The sequence below is a fragment of the Mobula hypostoma genome, chromosome 29, assembly GCF_963921235.1.
Source record: "Mobula hypostoma chromosome 29, sMobHyp1.1, whole genome shotgun sequence".
Taxonomy (NCBI): domain Eukaryota; kingdom Metazoa; phylum Chordata; class Chondrichthyes; order Myliobatiformes; family Myliobatidae; genus Mobula; species Mobula hypostoma.
The window spans coordinates 6,430,476-6,443,466 of NC_086125.1; the positions used below are offsets into that span (position 1 = coordinate 6,430,476).

At 45.7% G+C, this 12,991-nt stretch overlaps 1 protein-coding gene across 1 annotated transcript; it reads right to left on the reverse strand.

The window, feature by feature from the left end:
- Positions 1–2,673: 2,673 nt before the first annotated feature.
- LOC134339277 (uncharacterized) lies at positions 2,674–10,852 on the reverse strand. Its single transcript, XM_063035651.1, has 3 exons — positions 10,848–10,852; positions 6,833–6,873; positions 2,674–4,191 (listed from the first exon to the last, which is right to left on the reverse strand). Exons 1-3 carry the CDS (start codon positions 10,850–10,852, stop codon positions 3,392–3,394), a joined length of 846 nt encoding a protein of 281 aa, XP_062891721.1. The 3' UTR covers positions 2,674–3,391.
- Positions 10,853–12,991: the final 2,139 nt, after the last annotated feature.

Genomic DNA, 12,991 nt, shown 5'->3' on the forward strand with positions numbered 1-12,991 from the left:
GGTTGGGCCACACCCGGAGTGTTGCATACAGTTCTGATCACCCCACGATAGGGAGAACGCCGAGGCTTTGGAGAGGGCGCAGAAGAGGTTTACCAGGATGCTGCATGGTTTAGAGGGCTTACGGTATCACGAGAGGCTGGACAAATGGGTTGTTTCTCTGGAGTGGTGGAGACCGAGGGGAGATCTGATAGAGGTTTACAAGATTATAAGAGGCTCAGATAGAGTAGACAGAGAGTATTTTTTGAGCTGGGTAGAAATGTCTAGTACCAGAGGGCATGCATTGAAGATGAGAGGGGGTAGGTTCAAGGGGGATATGAGGGGCAAGGGAGTGGTGGATGCCTGGTATGCACTGTCTGGTATGGTCGTAGAGACGTACATTTGAGGCTTTTAAGGGATATTTAAACAGGCACATGGATACGAGGAAGGTGGAGGGATATGGACATTGTGTAGGTAGGAGCGATTAGTTTTCAGATTTACTTTCAGCTGGTTCACCACAACACTGTGGGCCCAAGGGCCTGTTCCTGTTCTATGTTCTATGAAATCATTCAAGCAGACAGTGCTCCCATACAGTACCTGGCCATGACTCATCTGGAGAGTGGTCACAGGCCGGCTGGTGTTCGGCCTGCATCGCCCACGGCAAACTACCTTCGATCACACTATCATCCAAGAGGCTCTGCGGTCGACTGCCGAGGAACGTGGCCCCCTCGGGATCCGTGGTGCTCGCCCGTCTACTGCTGTACAAAGTAGGAAGGATACACTGAGGACACTTAATCTGCAGCCACCTATAAAACAGGACTAGAAGAGTCAGCGACGCAAAGATAGGAACACAGCTCGACCTTCACGTTCTGCTCAGCGTTCGCCAGCTCCCTCCACGACTAATATCTGAGGTACAAAGCAACTGCAGGAAATTAAACAGATTGAATAAAATTAAAGACTCATGGCAGAACTGTCCAGTCCACCAGAACGTACATGACTTTCAAAGAGAACTCCCCCACACCATCAGTGTGGGACAGGGGCACCCCGACCCCCAGCAAGGCGCCAGCTGGAGATGGGAGACCCCAACCACAGACCCCAAGGAAGCAGCAGTGGGAAGGAGTGGAAACCCCTGCTGCCTTCAAGGACTCAGTGGTGATCGGTGGAGCCCAGGTTATCTAATTAATAACCACAGACGTGGGCTCAGGACAGAGTTCAAATCATGGTGGCTGTGCGATTATAAATCTGGATAATGTCCTGGAATTTAAAATTGTCATTAGGAACGATGATCACACAAAACCACCCAGATGCCCAAACGTACAACTCTAATGGGTTTCAGATGTGAAAATCTGTTACTCTTACCTTGTGGGGTCTAAAAATTATTCAATTAAGTTAATGAAGTTAAATAAACTACTCACAGGAGCAGATGGCGTCCTTTCACATCATTCAAAGCTTCTCTCAATGTCGTTCTGAATCAGATGGTAGCTCAGAATGGTTCTCTTTCCCCTTGGCCAGGTTGAACTGCACTGAAGATGCAGCAGATGGTGCCCTCTGTGCCAAAGTGCCAGCTCAGGTGTGCCACTGAAGGCTGGTTTTGTCCAGACACCTGCAGTCCCATTTAGCAGCCGTTCATGGTTGACAGAATCTGAATCAGGTTTAATCACCAGCACGTGTCGTGAAATTTGATGCACAGTGACACATACTTGCCCAACGCCCTCAGAGTGAAGTCCATCACTTACTGGTAATCAGCGCTCTGCCACTTCCTGTGACCACGCAGCAGGCACAGACACGAGGCTGTGGCATCGCCATCAGAATATTCAACTGCTTCAGTGGAGGACAGTGGACCTGAGACAGAGGGGTAGCTAGAGTTTAGACAGAACTTGTCACTCTGTTCAATAGGAATAGCCTCCTCCTGCCAGAACCAATCTTACTTCCCTCCTCACTCATCCTCATTCATAGGTGTCAACATAAAAGGCATCCGTTAGTCTTGCGAGACCATGGATCTGCGCCTGGAAAGTCTTCACTCTCCAGGGTGCAGGCCTGGGCAGGGTTGTATGGAAGACCAGCTGTAAGTCTCCCCTCTCCACGACACCAATGTTGTCCAAGGGAAGGGCATTAGGAACCATACAGCTTGGCACCAGTGTCGTCGCAGAGCAATGTGTGATTAAGTGCCTTGCTCAAGGGCACAACACGCTGCCTCGGCTGGGGCTCAAACTAACGACCTTCAGTTCGCTAGTCCAATGCCTTAACCACTTGGCCACATGCCCATGGGTGTCAACAGCTCCTTAGGAAATAAAGAATTTTAATGCAGTGCCATTCTACCATGGTGCAAATCACTCCCCACAATAAAATCATTTTCAGTGGCTGAGTGGATGGCATCCCTTTCACCCCCTAAGGCTGTGGATTCAATTTTCCATTCCAGAAATACCAGTACAAAAGTGTGAGCTAATACTCCAGCATGTCACCAGGAGTACGGCATCTTTCAGGTGTGATGTTTAATCAAGGCCAATCACAAAGACCTCCAACATCATACCAAAGTGAAGCAAAAGCTTTCCCTGGTATCTTACCCAACCTTTATCCATGTTCAACGTTACTAGATGATCTGGTGAAAACCATCTTGCTTATGCAAGCTATAATACAATAGCGGGGTACACTTCAAAAGTACTTTGTTAGCGGGAAGGTGCTTTAGGGCTTTTGAACGTCATGAAAAAATACACTGATAACAGTTCCTCGGAAAGCACAAGGCTCAAGGATAGCTTTCTGGTTATAAAACTATTGAACTGTCCACTAGTACGATAAGGCTCTTGACCTCACAATCTACTTCCTTATGGCCATTCACCTGATTGCCTGCTTGCACTACAGTTTTGCACAAAGTTGGAGCCCTCACCTTCAGCTTCGATGTGGAGGACATGACACAGGTTCAAGCAATAGAGAGAGTCTGTGGAACGCTGTCAAATCATATGTGAGCCTCGTGGAATAACTCTGGAATTCCGCAAATCTCAAGTGAATCAATGTTTCGGAATGCAGCCAGTGTTTATTTTTGCAGGAAAAGGCGCAACCTCCTCCTGTCGAATTCAACAGTAAAAGTAAAAACAAAAATAACCTTGGAGAACCAAACTGGAGACGATGGCAGCTGTAGTTGTCTTGCTCCAAGAAGGATTGTAGCTCCTCAATGTATCGTGCAGAGTCCAGATACATCTGGACATGAGGCAATGATGGAAGATCTATAAACAATGCAAGTTAGAATAGTAACACATAGTTCAGACATCACATGTGGAGATAGAGGAAAAGAATTAATGTGAAATGTCATCAACCCAGCCGGAGAAGTCCCAGGCCAGATACTCAGATTGTCAGTGTTGCCAAGTTCTTTGGATCACTGAATGCCCTTTCCAATGCCTGCATGGTCTTCTTCAGTTCCTCAAAAGACCCAAAGCACTTTGTGCCTTCTGGATGCTTCTATAGTTTCAGCAGGTATGGCCTTGGGATGCCCAAAAGCTGATATTGTTTCATGATTTCTCCCCAGAGAGGCCTTGTAATCAGTCTTGAAGGATCTTCTCTGTGCTCCCTGAACTGGCTGACGTGACAAAGCGTAGAGTGGAGTACCTCTTTTGGGGGATTTAGCGTCAGGCACGCAGACAGTGCCGAGCCTTGGTGCTGAGGATTCTGGCCTGAGGGAAGATACTGATATTGGCTCATTTATCCTACTAATGGATTTGTATAGAACTCTAACATTACAGGACTTCAAATGCAGTATTCCTTGTCCTTTATTATTCAGTCTTGTAAAGGAGCTTCTTCTACTCCTGCCAAAGATGGCTGAGAGGCAGCAAGTGTGGTCTTGGTCTGGAGAAAGACAAAGAAGGATGAACAGCGTGCGCGGCCATTCCGAATGATATTGTACGTGGTAACTAGGGAGTCGTGCACAATCCTGATTTGATGGAGACAGTCGTGAGAAGCACGGAGGAACACCTGGAGAAACGTCTGAAATGCCCGCTTCGTTGCCGCTGCTACTATGCGATTGAGAATCTCCGGAGGGGAAGGCCCCAAATCCTTGGCTTTGCCTATTGCCGGGGCCGGGGTTGAAGCGCTTGACAGAGATGGTGCTCGGTGTCGGAGAGCTGGTCAGAGGCTCGGAGTTTTTGGACGGACTCAGAGTCAGACTGTGGTCGGATGCTTCCAGGATGCTGCATCGGCAAGTTTGCGGTGCTGGAGGTTCACTGTCTGCGTGAGATGATGGGACTTTTGAGAGACTTTGAGACTTTTTACCGTGCCCATGGTCTGCTCTTTATCAAATTACAGTATTGCTTTGCACTGTTGTAACTATATGTCATAATTATGTGGTTTTAGTCAGCTTTTAAGTCGGTTTGTCATGTGTTTCTGTGATATCATTCTGGAAAAACATTGTATCATTTCTTAATGCATGCATTACTAAATGACAATAAAAGAGGACTGTGTGTCCTCATAATCTAAAAAAAACTTGAATATAGTATTCTGGTTACGATTCAGAAGTAGATCTCTGCACGACAAGCTCCAAGATATTCAGTAGAATGAAATGATTTGTTGCTTTGCTGAATAGTTAAGATCAGGCGTAGTACAGCAGGCCACAGGTCCTTGATGTCAGCCATGGAATCAGAGCATGCAAACAGATCATTCTGCCAGGCATATAGATGAGGGTAGTGCAGTGGATGTGATCTATATGGATTTTAGTAAGGCATTTGACGAGGTTCCACACGGTAGGCTTATTCAGAAAGTTAGAAGGCATGGGATCCAGGGAAGTTTGGCCAGGTGGATTCAGAATTGGCTTGCCTGCAGAAGGCAGAGGGTGGTGGTGGAGGGAGTACATTCAGATTGGAGGATTGTGACTAGTGGTGTCCCACAAGGATCTGTTCTGGGACCTCTACTTTTTGTGATTTTTATTAACGACCTGGATGTGGGGGTAGAAGGGTGGGTTGGCAAGTTTGAAGATGACACAAAGGTTGGTGGTGTTGTAGATAGTGTAGAGGATTGTCAAAGATTGCAGAGAGACATTGATAGGATGCAGAAGTGGGCTGAGAAGTGGCAGATGGAGTTCAACCCGGAGAAGTGTGAGGTGGTACACTTTGGAAGGACAAACTCCAAGGCAGAGTACAAAGCAAATGGCAGGGTACTTGGTAGTGTGGAGGAGCAGAGGGATCTCGGGGTACATGTCCACAGATCCCTGAAAGTTGCCTCACAGGTGGATAGGGTAGTTAAGAAAGCTTATGGGGTGTTAGCTTTCATAAGTCGAGGGATAGAGTTTAAGAGTTGCAATGTAATGATGCAGCTCTATAAAACTCTGGTTAGGCCACACTTGGAGTATTGCGTCCAGTTCTGGTCACCTCACTATAGGAAGGATGTGGAAGCATTGGAAAGGGTACAGAGGAGATTTACCAGGATGCTGTCTGGTTTAGAAAGTATGCATTATGATCAGAGATTAAGGGAGCTAGGGCTTTACTCTTTGGAGAGAAGGAAGATGAGAGGAGACATGATAGAGATGTACAAGATAATAAGAGGAATAGATAGAGTGGATAGCCAGCGCCTCTTCCCCAGGGCACCACTGCTCAATACAAGAGGACATGGCTTTAAGGTAAGGGGTGGGAAGTTCAAGGGGGATATTAGAGGAAGGTTTTTTACTCAGAGAGTGGTTGGTGCGTGGAATGCACTGCCTGAGTCAGTGGTGGAGGCAGATACACTAGTGAAGTTTAAGAGACTACTAGACAGATATATGGAGGAATTTAAGGTGGGGGGGTTATATGGGAGGCAGGGTTTGAGGGTCGGCACAACATTGTGGGCCGAAGGGCCTGTACTGTGCTGTACTATTCTATGTTCTATGTTCTAGCTTGTGCGTGCCAGAGCCCTCCGAGACCAACGCTCTAATTTGTGTTTTCTTCAGTAGGACAGCTTCCACTAACGCCTTCCGTTTCCAACACGAATCAATATGGAAAATTCTCAGATCGCCAATCAGAAACAAATTCCTTCAAGCTTGGAACTTTGTGACCATACATGACATTAATCCCCTCAAAGTGTCTTGTCAGATTAAATGTACAACCTGCCAAATCCATTGTACTGTTGAGCACTTGGAATTTATTTTATATAACCACTTTAACATAACTTTTAATTCCCTGGCTCTGACCACCTCATTTTCACCATGGATGTTCAGTCCTTATACACTTCTATTCCCCCAGCGAGGCGGCCTCAAAGCTCTCCGCTTCTTTCTTAACAACAGAACCAACCAATCTCCCTGCGCCGCCACCACTCCCCTTTGGCTCCTCCCACTTTCTCCAGACCCAAGGGGTAGCCATGGGCACCCACGTGGGACCCAGCTATGCCTTCTTTTTGGCTGGCTACGTATAACAGTCCATGTTCCAAGCCTTCCCCGGTAATACTTCACAATTCTTCCTCCACCACATTGATGACTTCATTGGCTTTCCTTTCCAGGACATCATAGATGTTTTCTTTCCTCCACTATTGATGCTGTCCTCGTCCTCATCTCCTTCATTTCCCAAACATCCACACTCATCTCATCTTCCCACTGCTTTGCCAGTGATAGAGTTCCTCTCATCCTTGCCTACCACTCCATCAGCCTCCATATTCAACAATCATTCTTGACAGCTTCCGCCACCTCAAGGGATCTGACCACTGAACATACCTCTCCCATCTCCTCTGCTTTCTGCAGGGATCACTTCCTCCACGACTACTTTGCCCATTTGTCCCTCCCCACTTGTCTCCGTTCCAGTACTTCTCCATGCAAGTGCCCCAAGTACTGCGCCTGCCCATGCACCTCCTCCCTCACCTCCGTTCAGTCCTCAAACTGTCAGTCCTTCCAGGTGAGGCGACATCTTACCTGAAAATCTCTCGGGTCCGGTGCTCCTGATGCAGCTTCCTCTACAATGGTGAGACTCATTGTAAACTGGGGGCCCCACTTCATCGAGCACTTCTGCTCCATCCACTAAAAGCAGAACTTCCTAGTGGCCAAACATTTTAATTCTGATAACAAGCAACACACATCAAAGTTGCTGGTGAACACAGCAGGCCAGGCAGCTTCTCTAGGAAGAGGTACAGTCGACGTTTCAGGCCGAGACCCTTCGTCAGGACTAACTGAAGGAAGAGTGAGTAAGGGATTTGAAAGTGGGAGGGGGAGGGGGAGATCCAAAATGATAGGAGAAGACAGGAGGGGGAGGGATAGAGCCAAGAGCTGGACAGGTGATTGGCAAAAGGGATATGAGAGGATCATGGGACAGGAGGCCCAGGGAGAAGGAAAAGGGAGGTGGGGGGAAATCCCAGAGGACGGGCAAGGGGTATAGTCAAAGGGACAGAGGGAGAAAAAGGAGAGAGAGAGAACTACGATTTTAATTCTGATTCCCGTTTTGACATGTCGGTCCACGAGGAAGCCATCCTCAGGGTGGAGGAGCAACACCTGATATTCCATCTGGGCAGCCTCCAATCTGAGGGCATGAATATCGATTCCTCCTTCCAATAATTTTCCCCTCTCCCTCCTCTCCTTCTATTTCCACACACTGGCATTTGACCTTCTCTCATCTGACTTTCACTCCCCTGGGTCTCCTCCCTCTTCCCATTCTCCTATCCTATCAGATTCCTTCTTCTCCAGCCCTTGACCTTTCCCGCCCACTTGGCTTCACCCTTCACCTTCCGGCCAGCCTCTTTCCCCTCCCCCCCACCTTTTTATTTTGCCATCTTCCCCCTCCCTTCTCAGTTCTGAAGAAGGGCTTTGGCCTAAAATGTTGACTGTTTATTCCTTTCCATAGATGCTGCCTGACCTGCCGAGTTCCTCCAGCATTTTGTATGTGTTGCTTTTGATTTGCAGCAAATGTCAAATCTCTCGTGTTTAACATAACTACTTCATCTCGTGGATTAAATACCAATCCAAGCTTCCATCTCACTCGCTGTTAATGATCACATGGCACCACTTTAAAAGGGCAATATTTATCTGACAGATTCACAGACCAACTTCTGAAAGTTGGTGTGCTCAAAATTGGCTGCTGCATTTCCAAAATTACAACAGCATCCCCAATTTGAACTTCAACAGCTGTAAAGCACTTTGATATTTCCTTAAAGAGACACACACAAAGATCAATCCAAATCTTTTTCTCTGATGGTTAAATTGTGCAAAACAACAGTGTATTTAAAAAGACCTGTCTTCGGCCATTCTGACGGACAAATTACATCAATGGGATTCTATCAGCAAACCTCATCACTGTAGACTTCTGAGCAATCACTGACATTCGAGGAAATGTTTCTGTATAACCTTTGAACATTTTCCAATGCAATCTTTAAACATTGAGAGTGCTTGTAGGAGAAAATAAAATCTGAAAGGTTTATCCCAATGATAGCAATCAGGAAATACAATTTTAGATATCATTCTGGCTGCTGGCCAGTGTCATCTGTCCTCTCATTGGCCCTGCTTTAGATCTCTTCCTCCCATCACCAGTAGAAAAATCCAAACCATCTGCTCAGCCACAAAGCAATCCTGAAGGGGCTGGTGATGAACTTCAATGTTTCCAGCAGAGAACATGGAAGAAGACAGATACCTTCACAGCAAATAGACCTTTATAGCAGGGTAATCCCTAGTATTTCCCAGCCCATCAGCAATGCCTATAAATTCCTTGCATTCGATTCCATGTTGACTAGTCACAGAGTGAATGAAAAATTCATACGCCACCCTTCCACAAAGTATTTTGACATGTAATTACTGCTCAAATGCAGAAAAGCCCTGAACTTTCTGACAAATTCCTAAAAGCCGCAGCATTATAGGACAAAACTGTTGGGGCATATTCTGGAGTGTGGGGTATATAGCAAGTTTTAATTTCAATAGTAACAAATCTTCAGATTCGAGCGTGGATTGCAGATTGAGTTTAAAAGACAGCTCAGAACAATTAGACCTCAGATGTCTGCAAGTGCATGAATACAGCCCAGAGTCAGTGACAATTAACAGACATTTTGGGTGCCTGGAGTGTGGGTGTGAAGGATGTGTTTGAAAACTGCATTGTGTTGGCGCATGGCCAAGTGGTTAAGGCGTTCGTCTAGTGATCTGAATGTTGCTAGTTCAACCTCAGCTGAGGCAGCGTGTTGTGTACTTGAGCAAGGCACTTAATCACACATTGCTCTGCGACAACACCGGTGCCAAGCTGTATCGGCCCTAGTGCCCCTCCCTTAGACAACATCGGTGGTGTGGAGAGGGGAGACTTGCAGCATGGGCAACTGCTGGTCTTCCATACAACCTTGCCCAGGCCTGCGCCCTGGAAACTTTCCAAGGCACAAATCCATGGTCTCATGAGACTAACAGATGCCTAATTGTAGATATGTTGTAACTGCAGAATTATCCTGTTACCGTTGATCTTTAGCTCAAAGATACCATGCAATATTGGGTTGAGCAGGCCTCTTCTTCCCAGACTGTCTCGAGTTATGAGGCCAGCTGCTCATTTTTTTGTTGTTGAGTAAAAAGTTTTATATCCACCCATTTCAGTGTTTCTCTGGTGACTTTGTTTACGTCACAACAAAGATGATCTGTTTTGGTGAAGTTGGTGGACCACTTTAAGGGACAGAAAGAAATGAAGTCATCCACCTTGGCTGGCTAAGTATCTCTATTATTGCTGAGAGACAGAATGATGCTAGAATGGAATTGGGAACAGGTTTTGAAGCACAAAAGAGGAAGAAAGATTGGTCATTTTCCAACATCTCCTTTGAAAGGACATTCATTTCAATGCAAAAAAGTAAATCAAGTCTGATCAGCACCAGCAATTCCAGTGGACTTCAGTTACCAGATGTGGCAACAGTCAGCAGATGTCAGCAATCTGGCTCTCATCACCAAGTGTGATATCAGTTAAGGGGGAGGTGAGATGGATGCCATGCTGAAGATACAATACACAGGAAAGCTGCTTATCATAACAAATAAATTCTCCAAGTCTGTCTATTCATCTCTGGGGGAACCAGAACTCCTCTAATTCTGGAATTTTGCCCAAATTTAATCAAGTCACGTGAGGCTGTGTCTCCTGCTCCCAAGACCCTCAGCTCCTGAGTGCTCTCCCTGCACCTCTCCACTTCTCCTTCGTGCAGGGTGCTCTTTAAAACCTTCATCCCTGAACAAATGTTTGTTCACATGTCTGAATATAGCCTCTACTATCATTCTGATAACCATCTTGTGGAGTACCTTCAGGAGGCTGTCTTCCCCATGTTAAAACTGCTCTACAATGCATCTTCATTCTTAAACCAAACTAAGTTCGTCAGCAGTTTAACAGTGGAGTTAGCGAACGGATTGTGCACCACACTCACCATGCATATTGTAACATTCAGACTACTCATTTTCTCAGCAACCACGTACCAGCTCCAAGCTCACCAGCAGGTCTGGAACTTCTCAGCTCTGTGAATCCTTTGATAAAGTAAACAAACACACTATCTCAAGTTCTTAATTTAGTGAGCTACTGTTTAGACTTAATGGCCACTGACCTGAATGTATACATTAACATCTGCTCTCTTATCCATTTATGGAAGCCCATCCACAGACTAGCTCGGAAAAAGAATTCACTGGCATTTGCAAATTCCTTTCCCTACCCCCTTCCCAACCCACTGCCCTCCCTGCTCCACCTTGTATCCATTTCAGGGAGAATGCAAAAGGCTGGTAGGAAAGGGCAAAAAAAAACATCAAAATAATCAAATTCTTTAGTCTGAGGCCTATTTAATAAGAGAACAAGTAGGCCTGGGGATTATTGTTCATCTTTCAACCCTAGGAATCTGGGGCCACTGACCAGGATCAGCATGGACCAGGAAACCTCCAGGGAAACAGAAAAACTCCACTAACCGGGCTTCTAATCATTTCGAAATCCTGATGGCCTGGAACCTACCTCATTCACTTGGTCTGACACCACCAAGTAACCTGAAAGTATCAGATCGACGTTTTACTATAATAACCTTCTACTTAGTTACTAGTGCATTCCAATCAAACAGAAAAACAGAAGTCCTTCACGATTTTACAGTGCTATCTCAGGTTTTAAGCTGATGAAACAGTGAGCAGCATCCCTTTGATATATTAAACACACTTTTTAAGCTTTCTCAACAGATTGGAGACTCATGGGACTTGAGAGGAAAACCTGATTCATAACCTGGGCCGTGGATCTCAGCTAATACAGCAGCTGGTCAACTGGTTGAGTGGGGTCACAGCAACAACAATTCACTCTGTGCCAGCAAGATCGAGGAAATGATTGTGGACTCTAGGAAGGAGAAGTCAGCAGACCACACACTAGTCCTCATTGAGGGGGGCAGTATTGGAAAGGGTGAGTATTTTCAAGTTTCTGGGTGTCAACATCTCAGAGGACCTGACCCGAGTTCAACATATCGAAGCAATTACAAGGGCACACAAGTGGCTGTACTTTGTTTTGGTGTTTGAGGAGATTTGGTCTATCAGTAAAGATTCCTGAAAATTTCTGCAGATGTTCAGTGGAGAGCATTCAGTCTGGTATGGAGGCAGGTTCACAGAGGCTGCAGACTTAGTCAGCTCCATCATAGGCACAACCCCTCCCCACCATTGAGGACTCCAAGAGGTAGCACCTCAAGAAAGCAGCACCCATCATAAGGGTGCTCTCTGCCTCATTCTCATTACTACATCAGGGAGTAGATATAGGAGTCTGGACACCCATACTCAATTTGGGAACAACAACTTCTCCTTCACCATCAGATGGTCCATGAATCCAAGCACATTAGCTACTTCATTACTCTTTAAACTATTGATTTACTTTTATTAATTAGATTCTTATGCTTTTTGTACTGTTCTACTCTCTCTACAACCATGACTGTGCGGCTAGGCCCAGCTCAAACGCCCTCTATGAATTTGCTGACAACACAACTATTGTTGGCAGAATTTCAGTTGGTGACGAGAGGGCGTGCAGGAGCGAGGTATATCAGCCAGTTGAATGGTATAGCAACAACGACTTTGCACTCAATGTCAGCAAGACTAAAGAACTGATTGTGGACTTCAGGAAAGGTAAGATGAGGGAACACACACCGCAGTCCTCATACAGGGATCAGAGGTAGAGAGAGTGAGCAATTTCAAGTTCCTGGGTATCAATATCTCTAAGGATTTAACCTGCACCCAATGTATTTATGCAGCTACAAAGAAGGCACAACAGCATCTATACTTCATTAAGAGTTTGAGGAGATTTGGTGTGTCACCTAAGACACTCAAAAATTTCTATGGTTGTACACGGAGAAAATTCTGACTGGCTCCATCACTGTCTGGTATTGCGGGGGGGGGGGTTACTGTACAGGATCAAAATAAGCCACAGTGAGTTGTAAACTTAGTCAGCTCCATCATGAGCACCTGTCTTTATAGTATACAGGACATCTTCAAGGAGCAACGCCTCAAAAAGGTGGCATCCATCATTAAGGACCCCCATCATCCAGGTCATGCCCTCTTCTCATTGCTACCATCAGGAAGGAGGTACAGAAGCCTGAAGGCACACACTCAGTGATTCAGGAACAGCTTCTTCCCCTCTGCCATCCAATTCCTGAATGGACATTGAACCCATGAACACTACCTCACTACTTTATGTTTCTCTTTTTTCATTAATTTAATTTAACTATATATTTGTAGGAGTACCACAGGAAAAAACTGAATTGCAGTAAAGGCAACAAGTTTCACAACATATGCTGGTGATATCAGGTCTTATTCTGAACTCTACAGTTGCCTCAAAATAATAAAATTCATGTCATATGTCTGAGATAATAAATCCAATTTGGATTCTGAGCTAGAATCTATTAGCCTCAACCAAGCTCAGTAAATTAAGGGTTCAAACCCTACCACAGACAACTCAGCACAAGATCCTGGCTCCATCTGTGTCTTTGTTGCCCCAAACTTGACGATGCCAGTGCAAAGTGGCTCCCACTTCTACCCTCTAAAAATGGAGGGCATTCAAACTCTGCTTCCTCTACCCCAACTCCTGCAATGTTCTATTCACCAGTTATCCAGTCTTCAGTGACCTACACTTGCTCC